At 32.0% G+C, this 21,742-nt stretch overlaps 1 protein-coding gene across 3 annotated transcripts in view; it reads left to right on the forward strand.

Moving 5' to 3' along the window:
• Positions 1 to 20,172, forward strand: part of LOC145297684 (b(0,+)-type amino acid transporter 1-like) — a 115,303-nt gene extending 95,131 nt beyond the window's left edge. For all 3 annotated transcript variants that reach the window (XM_080143881.1, XM_080143879.1, XM_080143878.1), the window contains exons 9-13: positions 1,862 to 1,965; positions 2,860 to 2,956; positions 10,691 to 10,840; positions 14,517 to 14,685; positions 20,089 to 20,172. In XM_080143881.1, coding sequence (XP_080000007.1) covers positions 1,862 to 1,965; positions 2,860 to 2,956; positions 10,691 to 10,840; positions 14,517 to 14,685; positions 20,089 to 20,147 — 579 coding nt within the window. In that variant the 3' untranslated portion in view covers positions 20,148 to 20,172. The remainder of the gene's footprint in view (positions 1 to 1,861; positions 1,966 to 2,859; positions 2,957 to 10,690; positions 10,841 to 14,516; positions 14,686 to 20,088) is intronic.
• The last annotated feature ends 1,570 nt before the right edge of the window (positions 20,173 to 21,742 follow it).

A 21,742-nucleotide genomic window follows, 5' to 3' on the forward strand; every position in this document is an offset into this window, starting at 1 on the left:
ACAAGCAAATACTAAATTATCAGCATACAGCATTTTTAGGGATACAAATCTCCCTGGACAATACTTCTAAGACACAAATGAAAAGCAACTGACTCTGTACCGAGCCCTGACGTACTTGTTTAACATTAAAGTTGTCACTAAATGTGTTCTTAATTCTAACATGACTTTAAGTATTTCTGCACATTGATTGAACAACCACTTATTTGCCTCTAGTTTATGCAAAGTCCATTAATGATCTTTGTTGATACTGTATCAAAAGCTTTTTGTACATGGGAGAGTTTTTGGTCATAGCCATTAGACACCAACTGAGCAAGTTTTCCTGAATTTTAAGAGTCTCTTAAGCCTTAAGTTTTAGACATTTTCTAAAATGAAAATCATATAATGGATTTTGACCAAATAAATGTATTTTATATTTATAGTCTCTCTACATTTCAATTCAATTTAAAACAAGGCCTTATACAAAAATTAAAGACAACTGTTCTCACATGAAATTTGATAGTGGTGTCAATAACAAGAAATGAAGGGACGAAAAAAAATATTTAAAATAAATGACTTTTACCAAGTTGCAAAAAAAAAAAAAAAAAAATTGATATTCTATCATTTTTTTTATTTTTTTTGCAACTTCGTTAAAGTCTTTGTTTCTTCAGATTTTATAGCATAATTTTTATTAACATGGTTTTGCAGCCCTGGGATTTATCATGGATTTCAGGCTAAAAAGATAGTAAAAAAAAACATCTTTTTAAAGGAGGGTTTAATAGAATTTATCAAATATTTAATTTTCAACTGATTGTTGAATGTTATTAATTATTATATTTCTGAATTTTTGAGATGAAGATTGATTAATTATATTATTTGGATCCTTCAAACTACTGTTCTCATCTTCAGCATTATTTTAACATTTCAGTCGATGTAACCTTTGATATTTTTCCAACCAATTAAGCAAGATTCCCTGAATTTCAATTTCTTAAAATCAAAATCATGTGATGGATTTTGATCAAATTTGCAATAAAGACATAAGGTTTAATAGCATGATGTCTTCATTTTAATTATTGCCAGGGCATATAAAAGTGGTGCAAAACTGTTCCTCAATATTGTTGTTTTATATAATTTTTTACTGCCTGTGCAATCATAACATTTTAAAAATGAAGGCAATTTGTATGAATTTGTGAGTTGGAATAATTTGAATTGCTTCGTTCTGTTTTGGTGGCATGAATTCTCATACCCTCATAACCTACCAACAAAAATATATTGATATTGGTGACGTTAAGACATGAGGATACATAATTTCTCTATGACTACAATTTGGGAAAGAAATTAGCATAATTACTGCTGAAAATATGTCAATTAATTCTGACAAGGACAGAAAATCTGCCTATTGAAAGAAGAAAAGAGACAAGAAAAAAATATAAAAATGAAAGTAAAAGAGAAACAGTTTACTTGGTAACAGCTTCCTGTTTTGAATTTTGAAATAGTCATTTTATCCATTTATTAGATATTTTTTTGTCAATGGAAAAAAACTTTAAAATTTTAATGTAAAATTAATTTTCATTTTTTTTTATTTTGCATACTTTATCTCTTATTATTAATAAAAGTGTTTCTCACATGTTGAATTATTATTTTTTTTTGTTTATATTATAATTGAATGTTATATATTAAATATTATACATCAAATATTTATTGAAATAAAAATAAAACAATGAAAAACTAAAATGAATATTTAAAAATAACATTTAAACAATGTAAATATGACTAATTGCTGCCCATGTAGGTTTTGCTAGTTGAATATTGCTTGCAAAAAGAAAATAATAAATACAACTCTATTATTTATACAGTTCCTTTCTATGCAAATTTTTTTTCTCAGGTCTGGGGACATAAGTTGCTTGGCATAATGGCCTGGATTATGCCAGTTTTTGTTGTCTTATCTTGTTTCGGAGCAGCTAATGGCAGCCTCTTCTCAAGTGGAAGGTAAATTAAATGGAAAATTGGTGTCAGAAATCAAACTTAAGAATATTATTTAACAATAACATGTGTTAAACAATAATTGACTTTATATTTATTGATATTAATTAATGTATTTCATTAATTAATTAATTTTATTTTTAGATTTATAAAAATGAGCACTTAAATTTATGTTCTTTTGGTTATCATAATTATTTTATCCAATTATACTTTGGAGTCTATTGAAAAGCATGTTTTATTGTTTTTGCCATAATTTACTGATATAAAAAATATTTATGCATTCATTTATTATTTTTATTTTTTTTTGCTTGTTCAAAATGTCTATTAAAATGGATGTGTATTCTAAGTTCAAATCCAATTTTTCATTAATATCATTTTCACATGAATTTTGGTAACTTTTTTTACATATGATTCTAGAAAGAAACTATCATCAGGATAGTACACCATAAAACTTATTGTTCTTTCTTCAGTTTTACATGCTGGCATGTCTTGAATGGCTTTTAGAAATTGACTTCCAAAGTAACCCATTTACATACAGGTCTTCATTCATCTGCCTTTCTCTTAAATACATCTTATCGCTCCCTTCTATGTTTTCTATAAGACATACATTTCACATCCATTTTTATATCATTTTTATATCATTTTTCTCCATCCTACACGTATCCTCGATCCTCACTAGTCGAGTTTCACTTCCATACATCATCATTATATAACACCCTAAAAGGTTAATGTGCTGTAAAACAGACAAACTTAGATGATTCCTTCTAAAATATCCGGGAAAAAATATTTTTAACTAAAACAAAACAAAAAATTAAAAATCTTTTAAAATTTATTTAAACTAAATTATTTGTAACTCATTAAAAAAATATCAATATATATATATATTTTTTTTTTTTTCAGATTAAATTTTGTGGTTGCCAGAGGTGGTCATTTGATGAAAGCCTTTTCTTTTATCCATACTGAACGATTCACTCCTGTTCCATCAATTTTATTCACTGTGAGTTTTTTTTTTTAACTTTTCTATTTTTTCCTAAGTAAGATCTTAATCTGTGTCCGATGGAGAGACCCTTGATTTGACCTATTACTATTGTGCTATCAGTGCTATTATTACTATTAGATCAGGCTATCTGAAGATACTAGTTTCCTGAGCTAAAATGGACCAAGCATTAATGTTATTGTTTTCTCCTTCCATATGCAAATGTTAACCATGTTCTGCAAATCCAAAAATAAAAACCATTTTCCTCTACAAATTCAACCAAACATCATGAACAAATATTTGAAAATATAAAGAACTTGAAGCATAAAAACTGTACCAAAATTAGATTCAATGTTAAATGACCTAAAAATGGTTGATATACAATAAAACAAAACAACCAAACAAAACCTAATTTAGGGAGTGTGGAGTCACCCTATAGTTGCCATTAATCTCAGATCCATCTATGGATTAAATATAATTGGTATGATGTGATACTATATCTGTTTATATCACATCTAACTTAACTTCCAAATCTGACCCCCAAGATCGTCATGGGCATGGAATATGTGCCTATATTAAAGATGGCTTTCCATGTGGTAGGGACATCTCCAGAGAAGATCCTGACTTACTCTATATGTGCTTCCGGGTTGCACTTGCTCACACTACTGCGTTTATATTTGCTCTCTATCACCCCCACAACAACGGAGTTACTATCTTTAAAAGCATATCTGAGAAAATTGACCAAGTCCTATCTGCTTATCCTTCAGCTAACATTCATGTATGTGGAGACTTCAATGTTCACAATGTGAAATCATTAACCACTCAAACAAGACTGATGATGAGGGGAGGTTCTGTCATGATTTCTGCATTGCTTATGACCTCACTCAGATTGGTCACAAACCCACCCATGTGCCCAACACTGACAGCCAGTATGCGAGTTTCCTAGAGCTTTTTCTCACAACTTGCCCTGAACTATGTTCAGTTTCCGTTCTGTCTCCACTTGGATCTTCCGACCACTCTGTTGATAAGATAAAAACGAAATGTAATAAATCCTCAGACTTACCTCTCCATCATACACTATATCGATACACTAAGGCTGACTGGAATAGCTTCCGTACATTTATATCAGATCTACCTCTGCATTCCATGTTTAAAAAGGATGTGTCCGCTATAGTATCAGACCTGATGGAATGGTTAATTGTAGGTATAGACCGTTTCATACCCTCGAAAAAGTTTCAGCAAAAACCTGATAGCTAGCCATGGTTCTCTCCAGAATGTGCTGCTGCCATTGTGCACAGAAATCACCTTTTCCATTGCTTCAAACATAATAGATGTATTAAGACTAAAGCCGCTTTCAGGACTGCCAGCAACCATTGTAAGAAAATAATAAAGAACGCAAGAGAGTTGTATGCTCAGTCCGTCAAGTCCAAAGTAGCTGAGCAGAAGCGTGTGCTCTATCCCAACTATCGCCCATACTTACAAAACTGTTTAAACGTTGTCTTAAGGAGAATTGCTTTTCATCACCCTGGAAAATCTCATCAGTATGCCCTGTATTTAAGAATTCAGATGATCGCTCATCTCCCTCTCAGTACAGGCATCGTGAGTAAGTTGCTGGAATCTGTGTTAAATAGAGAAGTAATCAACCAGTCCCACAAAAATAATCTTCTTAATGACACACAATATGGTTCCGTTCTGCTAGATCTACAGCAGATATGCTTACAGTTATATCTCATAGGATTAGCGAATCTCGAGAGAGAGGCAACCTTCCCAGGGCAATTGCTCTTGACATATCAAAGGCCTTTGATAGGGTATGGCATAAAGGTTTACTTCACAAGATCTCCAGCTATGGTATAGCTGGAAATGTCTTCTCAATTATTAAATCAATTCTCTCTGATAGGTTCATAAGAGTAGTGGTTGATGGACAGAAATCAGAAGCTCATAGTATTAATGCTGAAGTCCCTCTACATTAATGATCTTCCAAATCACATCTTACATCATTCGTAGCTGATGACACTACCATCTATGGTAGCACATCTGAGACTATAAACGACCAAGTTCTCTCCGATTTTCTCTCCTCTGATCTTGAGCACGTGGTACAATGGGGAAAGGAGTGACTGGTTACTTTTAATGCATTTAAAACCAAGCTTTTATTTTTACATTATCAACACTCTGATCCCCATCTGGCATCAATTGAAATGAACTGCACTTGTCTTGGGGAGGCCTCATGTTTTGACAAGCTTCTGGGCTTGACCTTTACTCCTGATCTGAAATGGAACACGTACATCAAATCTATTACCAAGGCTGCTGGAAAAATGGTGGAATCCTTCTATCGATCCAGTAGATATCTCACTGCTGATGCAATTCTCTATCTATATAAGAGCCAGGTACATCCAAGGATGGAGTATTGTTGCCACATCTGGGCAGGAGCTGCTAGAAAGGACTTGTCCTGCCTTGATAGAGTTCAAAAAAGACTTTGTAGCCTCTTAGGAGATGTCCTTTTCTCTTCCCTGCAACCTCTATCTCACAGAAGAGATGTTGCGAGTTTGTCTCTGCTTTATCATTATTTTCATGGCAAGTGCTCGACTGAGCTTCAATCTATGGTCCCCCTCGCCAAACTTTCACAAGAAACACTCGTTTAGCTGAAAACACTATCAATAATTCCCTCCACTCTTTATCTGTGTCTAAACCCAAACGTAAATTCCATGAACAAAGCTTCTTTCTTAGAAGTGCATGCCTGTGGAACTGTCTTCCGTTTTCTTGCTTTCCAGCTGACTACAATCTGATTGTCTTTAAGTCCAACGTAAACAAGTTTTTGATGAGCCGTTCCACTTAAGTTAACAAATTTACTAAATTTCCATTACTAACGATTACTATATTGTTCAATTGACTACTGTACACTCTTAACCCTTATCCTCAAGTGGTGATGCCTATGTAAAAAAAAAAAAATATTTGACATAAACACTTTGCCAAAATAACCTGATTCAGCAATAAATAAGAATTTTCCATTTTATATGTTTAGTAATTTCTATTCTTTAATTCTACCCATTCCATCATTAATAACAGTATTTTTGTTTCCAAGTAGATCACCAATACCACCACCACTACCATGGTTTATATGAACATCAACAAATCCAAATCTTGATATCTTTGTGTGTTTCTGGATACTACAAATGAAATAAAATAGTTTCTAGTTTCAACAAATTACTTGATTAGTTATTTGTATTATAGATTTTATTGCGATACATTCAATTCAATTTGACTTTTTTTATGCTACTCTGACTGTCAGCACAAATATGACTGCTGCTAATTTTTACAAGTAATTTTTATGAACATTGTTTACAAACTTGCTAATTTCAGCTGCTGTTGCTAACAGCAATGATACAATCTTGTATGTATGCATAAACAAAATGCACCCTTGAATATGTAGCCAGATAATTTGGACCTAATTTCTCATCAATATTTATTTTTTAAACTCTTATTTACCTCAAACAAGGCATATTGTTACTTAAACATAAGAGGTTACTATGTAAGGCCATGCCTACATGGTCACTATGTAGGGAGTTGAGCAGCAAGATAAGTGCTCCAATTCCATTTAAATTTCTGCATGTTAGTACAGTCAAAGAAGCAGGAAAGATGGAGGGAATTCCAAAGTCTAGAAGTTTAAAGTAAGAAACTATTAAGGTAGAAAATTTTCCTGTATCTACATGAAAGGGTGGGATTATGCTACTTATTGAGGTAGTCATAAATGTTTAAATCAAAGGGATAAAAGGGCAATGAGTTTATCAGAGCATATTCTATTCAAGTACCGATAAAACAAATACAGGAATGTAACATTGTGGTGAGAGGACAAAGGTTGGAGCTTGGCTGATAGTGCAGGACCTATTGGATGTGAGGCACTTTTTTTTTGGGACCATTTATTCGATTCACCAAATGTTGCAACAATACTCCATGCATGGCAAATGGTGGTTTTGTAGAGATACAGGATACTTTCAGGTGTAAGTAGTTTTCTAGTACAGTAGAGGTGGGGAGAGGGGGAGATCCACCTTCTTACAGCAGCCTTGGCAATATCTTCAATGTATTTGTTCTAATTCGTATTAGCTGTGAATATTCATCTTAGCATGAGATTGGTCTTTGTCATGGTTCCATTGAAGTTGCTGATGGTTTCTGACAAAAATCATAAAATATTCCAATCACATAAGAGAAAAATGATAGAAATAATAATAATAATAATAATTACATCTTTAAGATGGAACATTAAATTATGATTTAAGGGTCTGGTTATATGATGTCCCTTGAATTATGATTTAAGGGTCTGGTTATATGATGTCAAATGAAGCTTTCATTGAATTATGTATGAACGTTATGTGGTCAATATTGGCTCTGTGATAATAAATACAAAATCTGCATAAATTAAAATATATTTAAGTGTATTTTACGACTGGCCAATAAACACTCCACTGGAAGAGTTTTTACCTCTAATTTAAAATTTTACGTGTTTCCCAAATTCAAGTAAATACAAAATTGAAAATTTATGTCTATAATAAAACAGTGTCGTTGGTTGCTTTGAAGTATTTTTGGGTCTCACTTCACCCTTCAATGAGTATCTCGGTATTACAAACATGTACTGGGCCAGATACTTCATAAGATTAAATGTAGTAGAATATTTCAAAATCAAATAATGGGAATGTTATTTAAAGTGCAATTTTACTCTTAAATAAGTTTGCACACCAGATCTATTTATCTATCTATCTATCTATCTATCTATAACCCCTACAGGGCAGCTCAGATGCACAGGCTTGGGGTTGAGATGCAACTGTAGCCGATACCTGTGGCGTTACCCGTGTTCTTGTCTAGTGATTAAGTTCATCTCCGTCGCGGTCGTCCGCTCTCTGTTTCCACTTTTGAATCAGCTTCCAAACTGTCACGTGGGCTGTCTGAGGAATATATTGCATTCAACAATGGCGTTTTCAAACAAAGAAAAAAAGTAAAAGCTTAATTGGCTTTTCTTAACATAGAATAATTATTACTTTCTCCTCTTCAACCACTTGACAACGATCTCTATCAGTGGTCTATCAACATAAGTGTCCGTCTGTTGTGCCTAAAAATTATTTTTATGACTTTTACTCTGACGTAGACACATGTTTCAGCTATCCATTCTTGGGGGGTGGGGAGATCATTTTGATTATCCATCAAGAAACAGATGTATTCTGTTTAAAACAACATCAAACCATCATCATCATCATTAGAATTATTTATTTATTAAAGAAAATAAAAAATAGAATTTGATGACAACGATCAGAAGACACAAGAGTTCAAAAGGGAGGTAATTTTCCGTTTTGATTTAAACAAGATGGCCTGCTAACACAGTTGTTTTGTTTAATAATTCAGTAAAATATTCAGTTGAATAATTTGGAAGATTTATTAGAATTAACCAGAAAATCAGTTGAAACCATTGTTTTTTTTTATCTGAAAACTCCAAAAGTCCTATCGACTACAAAATTTCGTCCCAATTCTCTAGAAGTACCGTCGATTTTGACTAAAGTTAACACCTTATACAGCCTAATATCATAAGTGCATTTGAGAAATTTTATTGCACAAGTAGAAAGACCTGGCATATAAAATCAACAGGGGTGCATCCTAAATGAATATTTATTTTTAGAGTACAATTGAACTATGATACGTGACTTTTGCATTTTAAACTTTAATTCAAGCCGTTATATGAAAAAGAAATTTATAAAATCAATAGCAGGTTCTCTAAAGTGCAATGTAGACTACAATGTATCATGGACTAAGTAATTCATCACTTAAAAAAATGTTTCTATAGACAATAAAAGACAATATTATCTCAAAATTATTCTTTATTTGGAACATTTTTACACTTCAAGGACCACCAGGCTGATAGGTAGTCTAGTAAATTTTTAAAATATAACAAAAAATGTAGAATTTAAAAAGCCATTTTTTTTTATTACTCAAAATTAAAAAAAATAATAATTCAAGTAAAGAAACAGAAAACACTTAGGATTGTTCCAAAAATTGATGCTTAATTTTTCAAAAGTCTAGGGGCGATCGCCCACTTAACCACCTTGTGTATTAAGTTTAAGGGTCTTTTTATTGTTTATACATAGTTGAAAAAATGCTTAGTCATGTCAGCGGAGCTGACTTCATCTCTCTCTGTCAATGTGTTAATGTTTTTATGTATTAATTTACAAAAAAAGTGAAGGTGCTTGTGCAGTATAGGTCCGATTTGACAATTTTGAAGGTGCTTGTGCAGTATAATCCGATTTTACAACTTTGATGATGCTTGTGCAGTATAGGTCCGATTTGATAATTTTTAAGGTGCTTGTGAAGTATAGGTCCGATTTGACAATTTTGAAGGTGCTTGTGCAGTATAGGTCTGATTTTAAAAATTTGAAGGTGCTTGTGCAGTATAAGTCCGATTTGACAATTTTGAAGGTGCTTATGCAATATAGGTCCGATTTGAAAATTTTTAATGTGCTTATGCAGTATAGGTTCGATTTTAAAAATTTGAAAGTGCTGGTGCAGTACAGGTCCGATTTGACAATTTTGAAGGTGCTTGTGCACTGCAGTCTAAACCCCAATAAATAATTTTTAAGATGCTTTTACAGTATACGTATCCATATATTTTTTATTAGACACTGCATGTTTTATGAACATCCATCTATGCCGATAGTTTTGCGTAAACAGTTAAAGCTCATTTGTGGAAAAGATTACAACGTTTAGCAAAACATTTATACATATTAATAGACATGTAGATATTTTTTATTGGATGTCGTGCATGGTTTCTGAACACTCATCGATACCAACAGTATCGACTAAACACTTCAAATGTAAACCAAAGTAATTTTGAGAAAAGATTACAGAATTTTTGGATGTCAACAAAAACAGACGAAATCGGTACTTGCGTAGAATATGCACCGTGCTGATATAATAACATTGATTTTAATTTTTTTTGATAAAAAAAAAACGATTGAAATATTTTAAATCAGTAAATTGTCAATATATTTTTTTAATATAAAAAAGGATTATTGGATTCTTTTTAAATTGCAAAACAAAAAATGATAATGAAAAAATTACAAAAACAGCAAATAATAATTAAATTTTGTCATTATAAAAAGTTTCTTCACATACTAACGACATAATTTATGTATAATTAATTATAATGAGGTAAAACATGTTTTCTTAGCAATATTAATAAAACAATCGTTTTTATGACAAAATTGAATAAATTCGCTGATTTTGGATTTTTAATGTTTTTTCTTTTACAAATTAATCTAATAAATGTATTTTATTATGACAAAATTAATTGATAATTTACTGATTTTAGATTTTTCTTATGATTTGAAATTTTTCTTCTAATGTTTTATATGCAATTCATTTTATTTCTTCAAAAAATTATAATCAATATAATAATGAGAAAATTATAATCAATATAATAATTAGAAAATTTATAAATATTTAAAATCTTAAAAAGTGCAACAAAATGCCAATTACATTTTTATTAGTGCATAAGGCACATCTGATTGAGTGTAAATACAATATTATTTTTTTTATTTGTCATTTAAATTTGCAAATCTTTTTTTTCTCTCTTTTTTATGAAAAAATTTGTGAACGGTGCAAAATTATCTTGTTTCTTTTTGATCTTCATTGGCCAATATTCTTGCAATCTAGTCATTTTATGTTTGGTACTTGGAAGACATTTATATTCTTTAACTGTTTTCTTTTCTTTCATTTCAGACAATTATAGGAATTTTATTGATTCTAGTTTTCAACCTTTCGACACTGATCCAGTTTTTCAGTTTCACTGCTTGGATTTTCCATGGTCTAACATGTGCATGTGTTTTAGTGTTGCGGCGTACACAAAAAGATTTACATCGGCCTTATAAGGCAAGTATTGATTGATAATGGCAAAACATGCAAAATTATTTGATGAAGACTATAATTTTGGTTAAAGTAAAATTGATCATTTATTAATTTGAGTTAAATTAAATAATTGAAGTCATTTTGGTAATGGTAAAATTGGAAATTTAATGAAGACACTTAGAAGAATAAAATCTATACATATTCTGGCTAGAATAAAATTGATAATTTTTTGTATGATGAGAATAAAATTGGTATGGAAAAAATAAGATCCATCTAGGATTTCATTTTTACATTCTTTGTATATTTTATGAAACTTTTCATTTGATTCAGACTAAGAAAATTGCTACTTTGACCATATTTTCAACCTTGTATGACTGTGTGTTGATGCATTAAACTTTATTTAAACTATATACAACAATATTTACATGCTGGTGAGTAAAAACCTACAAATTCTAATTCATGCCATATGTAAGGAAAAACCAAAAGAAAATGATGAATATTATCTAAACTAAGTTGACTTTAAATTTTAAAACTCGCAGGACTCCTCTACCGGTGTTGCACAGTGGAAGTATGTCCCCACCCCACCTGTAAAAAAAAACAATTAAACACAGTTGTTAGTAGGAGCCACTGTTGGCCCGTAGGCACTGGTGCCCGTGGCCAAAATGAATGTACTGTGATGAGGTACCAACGCATATGATCACATCTTTAAAAGATTTGTTACGATGAAAAAGGAAAATTAAGGAATTTTATTAAAAGAAATATATAGTGTAAATAGAATTGTTGGCAAAAAATAAGTTTGTATTATTTCGTCTGGCATAAAAATATTTTTAAAAAAATGCAAATATTTGGGAGCTAATCCTGTCAATGTAGTTTACTCTGTTCAATAGACTTCCATCTATTTTTTTTTTCAGCATAATAATAAAAAACAATAAACGCAATGGGATTTTCCAAGAAATATGTAGCAAAAATAAAATTGGTTGCAAGAATTAAGTTTGTTTTAATTTGGTCAATCAATAAACTTCCATAATTTTTTTCAACATAATAATAAAAAAAATAAATATTTGGGAACCAGCCTCTTCAATTTAGCTGATTTTGTTCAGTAATCTTTGGTATTTTTATTATCGATATAATAATATAAAAAAAAAATGCACCAATGTACACGCATGGTGTTTAATGGTAAAAGAACTCAATTTTGTTGACGTTTTGAGGAAGATGGTGTCTACAAAGATGACAATTACGAAGAAGGCGAATCTTATATGTAGTCATCATTGCCATAGGAGAATCTTGTACTGGCAAACTATCTTTCAAAAGAAATCAAGTAAATGGGTTATTTAATGTTTGTTTAAAGATTTTTTCTCTCTTGTGTTTGTCCATCTTGCATGTCTGTGATGACCTATGCTGGGGGGAAAACATATGTCTCTTAGTGATGCCATATTAGACAAGTGTTCATTTATGAAGCCGATAAGTGGATTCCGGTATATGAGAATTGTCAGAGCTTAGCCAATCAGAATGGATGGAATTAGGAAAGGGAGACTTTATTATTTATAAATTGAAAATTGGAAAGATTATGTTAAGTGTATATATCTGAGGCAGTTACAATAGGTGCATGCACAGTATCTGTGGAAAATGTAGAATGGAACCCACTGAAAATTGGTAGCAGTGGAAGAAGTAAATACTTAGAGAAAAAAATAGACTCCTTCCTCTAAAGATGTTGCGATTGTGATGGTGTTGCTTGTTGAATGCAATGTAGCATTTTATTATCACAACTGAATGTGTCTAAAATGGTGTTCGAAAGCTACATAAGGGAGTGGCTATTAGGTTAGATGTATTGAATTTGTATGTGGCATCTCTTGTTACAGACCTATGATACTTTGGTCCAGAGAGGAATTTCTGCAGTCATTTTATTATATAGGAGAAATGTTTATTTAAAAAAAAGAAGTAACAAAACTTCTGAATAACCGCAATAGCTTCACTGTCCAAATATATTTTCTCCATATCTGTTCTCATATTTCTCCATTGTTTTACACTTTGTTTGCATATGAACTATTTAACATCTACCATATTACCTGTAATTCCATTGCACTTCAATGGAATGTTTATAAGTAGCACAAAACCTTGAGTTGCACCTGACTTCCTTAGTAAAACACAAAATGTATTTGTGCAACCTAGCACACATTAGTTCTACTTATCAAAACTGAACTAAATGAGTATCGATGCAAAGAAGTGATCCTCAATTTATTGTTAAGAAGTCATTTAAGATGTATTTTTGTAAGATTGTGCTGCATATGTTCACAGCATCGTATACAAAAGTTTCTGAAGTTCTTCAAATAATGTTGCTTCTTATGGTTATGTGTCACACATCCATTATCTCTGGAGGGTATGTCACATAATGTAAAACTGTAACCACTTGTTTTCTTCTGCCATCCAACTCGTCTAGCATTTTCTAAAGTATTTTCTTCCACAAATTACAAATGAAGACAAACAAAAAAAAAGAAATGTGTTTGTTTTGTTTTTTAAATATAAATTACGCCAGACAAATCGTGTAGTCACTTGATATAAAGAGCTAATAAGAACAAAAGATGATTAACAAAAAGACAGGAAATAACTTTTGACCTTAGTCTTGAAAAGACCAAGGTTATAGGTAGGGAGAAAGTTGCACAAGAATTGGAAGCTGAATTACAATGAGATATCAAAACAGAAAATTGATGGAGACTACTAACAAGTAAAATGAGTTGGAACAAAAGGAGCAGCAGAAAGTAGATCAGACAATTCTAAACAACGCAAGCCATGATATCATTTATAGAAAAAAGAGTGAAACTAGCAACAGCACGTCTGTGAGAGAGAGGTTGCAATGATGCCGATCAAATTGCAGATACGTTTTTTTTTTCTACATAGGAGTTACCACCTATCAAGGTCTGGAGGCCACTCAAGAATAAGGGTTATTGAGTGTACAGTAGTCAATGGAATGATATAGTAATCGTTAGTAGTGGAAATTTGGTAAATTGGATTACTTAAGGGGACAGTTCATCAAGAATTTGTTTATGTCGGACTTGAAGACTACCAAATTGTAGTCAATTGGGAAACAGGTAAAGAAAAGAAAGTTCCACAGGTGTGCAGTTCTAAGAAAAAAACATTGTTCATGGAATCTATCTTTAGGTTTAGGCACAGATAAAGAGTGGAGGAAATTATTGACAGTGGTTTCAGATAGACAAGTGTTTTTTGTGGAAGTTTGGTGAGGGAGGACCATAGATTGGAGCTCAGACGAGCACTTGCCATGAAAATCATGATAAAGTAGAGACATGCTCGCAGTGTTTCTTCTGCAGTTTATGAAGAATCTTCAAATGGAAGAGAGATTCACCAATCCAAATATGATGACATACTCCATATATGGTTTGATATTAGATTCGTAAAGATAGAGAATAGTAATCTTTTATTGCTGATTTATGTTGACTTTATCTTACTTCCACACTCATTTGCAAACTTCTTTTCATCACTGAAAGGAGAAAAGCACAGGATGTCATCTAAACCATGTGACAATCTTTGCTCTCTCATCATTTCCAATTGGCTGAGAATCTTTACAATTAGGTGATCCCATCTTTTAAACAAAAGGTGGAGGGTGTACATATTTATTACTTTCTTTACCTTTTTATAGTTAATCTCATTATATTTTATGTTTTTTATCTCTGATTTTTCTTTTCAGGTACCAATATTTATTCCCGTCCTTGTCATTTTGGGTGCCATTTACCTTATAGTGACACCAATCATCCTCAATCCACGCATCGAATTCTTTTACGCATTTATGTTTGTTGTTAGTGGACTTTTGGTCTACTTCCCGTTCATCCATTATAAATTAAAACTGCCATATATTGGTAAGTAAAAAAAGTCTTCATTTTTATATTTATTAATCATTGTAACTAAGTCATCAAACTTAAGCAATCTTCCAGATGGTAGACTTAATTTTCAAGCATTAATCTGGCAATGTAGGATAAAGAAGGTTAAAAATAACGCTAATCCATTTCTGTTTATCCAAGCATTGTTTGGACTTTTGCTTTAGATTCTAGCAATACTGGCTTAGAAAAGGTGTGGTTGGCGATAGCACAGTCTGTGCATCACTTTCTCTAATAATATTGGCAAAAGTATCAATCTATATTTCCATGAAGAATTTGAATGGAAAATACTATAAATTCAAGATCCCCCCCCCAAAAAAAAAACTGGCTGATTACTTCTAATACATCTAAAACCAAGCTTCTCTTCTTTCCCCAATAATCCTCACTTTGCCCCAATTGATAAGCTTTTAGGACTGACCTTCACTTCAGACTTGAACAGACTTTAGACTTACATCAAATCTGATGCTATTGTCAATAAAAAAATGATCAATAAACAAATGATCATTTTAGAGGATTTAGGTGGTTCCCAGAAAGACCATTTCAAATAAAATCAGAAAATTTTCTGATTGGTTCAAAATATAATTTTCTTTTTATTCAGGACAGTGAGCAAACGACTTATGTACAAACGAGTTTACTCATTTTGATTTTGGACGTTGATGTGTAAACATTGGCTGCTACAGATGTCCTCTTCTCTTCCCTGCAGCCATGTTTTACTTTACTCTTATTTACTTCAATCAATGTATATTTCCACTTGAATGTAGGGGACCTACATTCCTACAAGGACACTATGTAGGTAGTTAAGCAGCAAAATGACCAATTTGAATTGTATTTAAATTTCTACATGTTTGTGCAGTCAGGTAAGCAGTGAAGTAATTCCATAGTTTAGTCTAGCAGTTTGAGGAAAAATCTTGATGGTCATTTAGATTGAACATCAGTGTACCTCAAGGATTCATATTCAGCCCAACCCAATTCATCAGTGATCTTCCAAATCATATTCTGAGATGATATATTGACATCTAAGCAAACAAAACCATTTATGGCAGCATTTTGAAGAGCATTGATGATCAAGCTGTTTCTTTTTTAAGCTCTATCCTTGAAAGACACCACCTGATTTGATAAACTCCTAGAACCAGTCTTCACTCCAAATCTGAAATGATAGATATACATCAAATCCATTGCAAAAATCTCTGGAAAAAATGCTCTATATCATTCCAAAAATTATTAATTTAATAAAAATCTCTGGAAAAATGATCTATATCATTCCAAAAATTATTAATTTAATAATAAAAATCTCTGGAAAAAATGCTCTATATCATTCCAAAAATTATTAATTTAATAATCCTCTCTCTGTACAAGAGCTTGATAAGTTCTATGGAATGGAATCCTATTACCACATCTGTGAAATTACTTCTAAGAGCATTGACAGAATATAAAATAGTCTGGTGTCTGCAGCTTATTTTTCATGGAAAAGAGTCCTGGGTATGACCTTAAACTATATCCGATGGTGAGGCGCCTTAATTGCCATTGCTCCCAGGTCCACTCTGACCCGGAGTGGTAGTACCTGTTAGGGTCCGAACTATGGGTTAAATAGAAACTGACTTGAAAAAACCCAAATATATTCTATTAAAAACTTTTTCTTCAAAATCACTGGATTTGGCATTAAATAATCTAAAAAGGGTTGATATGCCGTAAAACAACCAACTTCATGGAAAAGATGTTGCTAACATTTTACTAGTCTATCATTATTTTCATGGTAGTTGTTTGACTAAGCTCCGATCTCTGGTTTGTCCTTGTGAAACATTTGCAGTAAATACTTTAGCAGCAACCACTTTTCCTTTCTTCTCCTGTGAACCTAAAATGAAACGAAATTATCATAAAGTTTTTGGTGGACTTGTTTTAATATTCTAGTTTGGGGGAAAGTGTTTTTAGATCAAACTCAAATGCTTGAGAAATTATAAACACAAACAAAATAATGAGTTCAAAAACAGAAATTCACATAAGGATATTTTATGTTTAAAATGGAAGTTTATATAGATAAGAAAACAGATTGTTATTTATATTTAGAACAGAACAAGGTGGATTGATTAGCTTATATATCGAGGAAACTTAAGTCAATAATTTAAGGGCTGTGAATTGTCTACGGGTTTAAAAAAAGCATAAGCCAAACTTTCATACTAAATGACTGTGTGTGTGTGTGTGTGTGTGTGTGTGTGTGTGTGTGTGTGTGTGTGTGTTTGTTTTAGTATCGGAGTGTGTATTATAATTCTGTTTCATTTTACTTCAAAGTTCTCAGAAATCAAGGGACTCTCTTCCTGGAGTTAACACTTGATATCCATAGATATTCAAATATTCCACTCAAGTTCTTCTTTACATCTCAAACACTGAGTTTATTAAGAAGTTGGGAATGTAATTTTCTTGTCCCTAATTGACTATTTAAATATGTTATAGTATATCTTTCTCCTTGTCTCTTGGTCTTACTAGATTCCAGGACCAGAACTCATCTTGTCTGGTGAAATATCCAACTAAGTGCTGTTACTTGAAGTAACCGCAACAAATGTGCACCATTTCTTGTAAGAACCAGTGTAGATTAGCCATATTGAGGAGATCTTATTTCGATCACAAATACTATGTGATTTGAATATTTAGTCAGGGTTTACTTGTGTCATGCTATGGATTATCATATCCTGTTTTGTTGTACAAGTTGCGTGTCTTTACAATACAAGAAAATGGCTTCTGTAGCTTAGTGATGCTTTGTTATTTCTTCTTACTTACTCGTACTAACAAATATTACACAAAAAGGTACAACATGGTGGTAGTGGTCGGGTTCAACTATGGTGGATTATCCTAAAAAAGAAGAAAGAAGAATCTTTGCAGAGTTCAACAACATTTCAATCCTACAGCCAACAAGAAGTTCGACCAGTTATTAAGACGCCATATTGGATTTACACCCATGAACTGTTAATGTCTAACATTTTTTCTTCCATCCCTTATATTATTGTCAATAATAACAAGAATAATGCTGAATCATACATATATGTGCTGGGAGACTACGAATTTTGTGGAATCCTTCAAATTTTTCCAGCAACGAAGTGAGTTGTATTTTTCTGTTAAAGGCACTGCAGAAGACAAACAAGTGGATCACATTCTCTTGTTGCCGAGGAAAGAAGGATTAAAGTGATATAATTCTTGGTCATTCACAAATGAGGTCAACAGATGCAATCCTGCTATAATTTGGGAGAAATTCTTAGAACAGATAGAGCCTAAAGTTAATTTTTGGATTGCACATTTCTGCTTACAAAATTACTCTTAAAATGAAACAGAAAATATTGATGATTTCCTCGCGAGGTGCAGGTTACAAGCACACAAATGCAAGTTCAGGGACAAATGAGAGCTGGAAGAATGTGTGATTCATCAGATAATTGTTGGAACTAAATTTCCAGAGTTGCAAAAGCAATTACTAAGCAAAAACGAGGCCATGTCTATGCCGGAAGTGCTAAATATATGTAGAACAAGGAGTGCTAGAAAGGCTTATCAGTGACAATGACTCACAGTTTAGCTCTCAGCATTTTAAAGAATTTGCTAAAACATGGGATTTTGAGCATATTGCCTCTTCTCCCAGATACCCCTAATCGAATGGCATGGCAGAACACTGTGTACAGACCATTAAAATAACCATGAAGAAAGCCATACTAAGCAATTGGGACATAAACATGAGTCTATTATGTCTTTGATCAATTCCGATAGATCATGTAATCCTATCCTCGAGGGAACTACTCTTTAATCGTAAACTGCTCACCAATCTCTCCACAAAATGCACCAACTAAAATGTCCAAAAAGTGAAAATTCAGGATCGCTTACTACAGCGACAGCTGTCGCAGAAAAGACAACATGATAAACATGCTAAGAATCTCCTTAATCTCAGTGTGGGACAACGGGTGCAAGTACAAGATCAGGATATGAAAAGATGGACTCTAGCAGTTATCAGACGAGCCTGCAATGAACCCCGATCCTACATTGCTGAAACCCCAACAGGACAGGTTCTTCACAGAAACTGCAGGCATCTCAAGAAAGATACCCAGTTCCCTAATACAACACAGACATTTCTATGTAATACACCCTTGCATCACCCTCAGTTTACACAGCCCAACATTCCAAACATACATCTACAGAAATTCCCAACACTCTCACCAGCATCTACACACAGACCTGCACAAGAAACACACAGACCTGCACAAGAAATACAATCCAGCAACAGCAACCATCTGGAACAATCACAAGATCGTCATGTCGTCAAAAGATATGACCTATAGGAAGGGTTAACACCTGACTCCCCTCCCCCCAGCAAACTCTGCTTAAACATTCATTTCTTTAATGAAAGAGGGATGTCATGATATGGATTATCTTATCTTGTTTTGTTGTTTTAACTGTACAAGTTATGTCCCTTTACAATATAATAAAATGACTTCCGTAGCTTAATGACGTCTCATTATTCTTCTTCTTACTGACAAATATTACACAAAAAGATACAACTTGTAGGGAAAAGTATCCTCATACCGGGTTGTTCAGACAAACTCCTGTACAAAGATAGGAAAGGATAGTTCCCTCCCTTTGTGTGTGTGTGTGTGTGTGTGTGTGTGCGTGTGTGTGTGGTGAGAAACATTATTTTGCTTCTCGTAACACCTGACAGAGGGACGAGAGAAGCTGGTTTAAAGCAGATGTTAACTCTGTCATCGACTTTGATTAAGAACTTTTTATTGAAGGAAAAATCTAGCTTTTAATAGCAAATTTGATAAATCCATGGAAATTCATAAAATCGGCTTAAAATGTTTTTATTTGTTTGTTTTTTTAATTCAACTAAATATATGCATCGAGTCATATGTACAGAAACGAGTTTAAGCATTTTTATTTTGACACATTTTTGTCACTCGCTATAGTTCTTTTTCAAGAATTTCGTATCTGTGGAATGCAAACAGTGGAACTGTTACCCAACCAAGTACAACATGTTAGTTCACTTAGGATAAGCGTAGGATAAACACGTGTTACTGTTAGCCGGACGCCATATTGAAGAGAAGAAGGCCACCAAGTTCGATAACTCCAACTTTAACACATGCTTGTCTTTACGTCAGATGTTAAATTCTTGTGGAACCACCCACTTAAATAATCAAATTCTGAACGTTTAAGTTATTGTTTTCAATCCTCAAAGGTGTTGTTCATCGCCAACTGACAACGGCCTTGATAAGTGATTATTCATTAACATAAAACAAAATTTTTAAGTAAATTGTATTGTTCTCATTAGTTGAAATATGTTCAGCTAATTTTGAATTAGCATCCATCAGTCTTCATCAAGATTTACTCATCCAGGTTTTTATTTATTTTTTTTTTCAGATAAAATTACACGGACACTTCAGCTGTTGTTAAAGATTGCTGCACCTCACAATGAGTGAGAAAGGGACATAACTGACACTTTGAGTGAGAAAGGGACATAACTGACATTTTGATAAAAAAAAAAATACAAAATATTTTTCTCATCTTAATTGGAAGAAAGTTGGAGAAACGGACAGAAATCTTCATACAAAATAGAAACTATTTTTATTTTTGTTGATTTTACTTTTCTTTTTCTCTCAGTAACAAGGCATCATCTATAGGAAGAAGACGTTTATTAATGAAAAGGAGTTAGAATCGTAAATGTTTTTATTCATGTCGTGGATAAGAAAAAGGGCATCATTTATTTCGGATAAATTATAAAAATTGCTTAAAAAAAAACACACAAAAAAATTTTTTTAACAATATATTTTTTGGTTAATTTTGGACTTAAAAGCTTTAAAAGATAATTATTTTTACAGAAAAATGAGAGCAGGAGACAATAAGTATCTCCTTCATGAATCCCGTTTACTAAATGAAATCTGTTTGCTCAATGAAAGTAAAAAATATGATTTTTACATGTCGAGCTTCATTTGATGTTTTTTTTTTATTAATTTTTTTTATACAACCACAGTTAGAACTGTGGTTTTATACACGTACATATATAATATATATTATGCATATATAATAAATGGACCTGATAAAAATTTAATCTTTAAACAAAGCAAACATGCGAAAATAGTAAAAGCTCTACATGGTTAAGAGGAGCAATTCATATAATAAAAAGATAAGAAAAAATGACATAAACTTTATTATATCATCAGATCAATAAGAAAGGAAGAGGATAAAAAGAGAAAGTAAAACCTCTTTCAAAGCTAAATGCTTCTCATCAGAAGAGGAGAAAAACCAGCATTATTATACAAATATAAAAAACAAAAATCACTTAGGAACATTTATTTTAGAAATGAAAAAAATATATAAACAAATATATAAGTATATATCAATAAGATATTTTCCTATTGATATATACTTATGTTTGTTTATATATTTTCCTTCATTTTAAAATAAATGTTCTTAAGCCAGTTTTTCTATTTGTATAATGCTGGCTTTTCTCTTCTGAACTTATTTAATTGTACACACACACACACACACACATATGCATATAATTATTTTTTAATTGGAATTCATTATTGAATTCCAATTGTAAAAAAAAAAATTAACACATATAATTGATTAAGTTCAGATATATTGCTAACATGATCTAAAAAAAAATGTTATTTTGAAAGTGCTCAATACGTATATAGAGCTTTTATATAATTAAAATTATATAAACATTCTAAGGAGTTTACATGGATCAATCAATGTTTCAACATTTTCATATTTCGTCAGAACTTCGATTGACCCTTGCACCTTGAAAAAGAAGATTGAACAAAATAAAATCTTTCTAGAAGGCAACTTGAAAAAGAAAAAACAAAGTTTCCCTTATCTTTTTATTTTCAAGGTGCGAGGTTCAATTGGAGTCTTGACAAAACATGAAAATGTTGGAATGTTGATCAATCTGACAATATTGATATAATTTTAATTATATGTGAGGGATTAAAGAAAGAAAGAATGAATAACTACTTTTTTGGGGGGGAGGGATATAGAAATATTATGAATTTATTTTGTAGCCAAAATG

Source organism: Euprymna scolopes, chromosome 18 (genome assembly GCF_053919585.1).
Source record: "Euprymna scolopes isolate OS-2025 chromosome 18, ASM5391958v1, whole genome shotgun sequence".
Lineage (NCBI taxonomy): Eukaryota > Metazoa > Mollusca > Cephalopoda > Sepiida > Sepiolidae > Euprymna > Euprymna scolopes.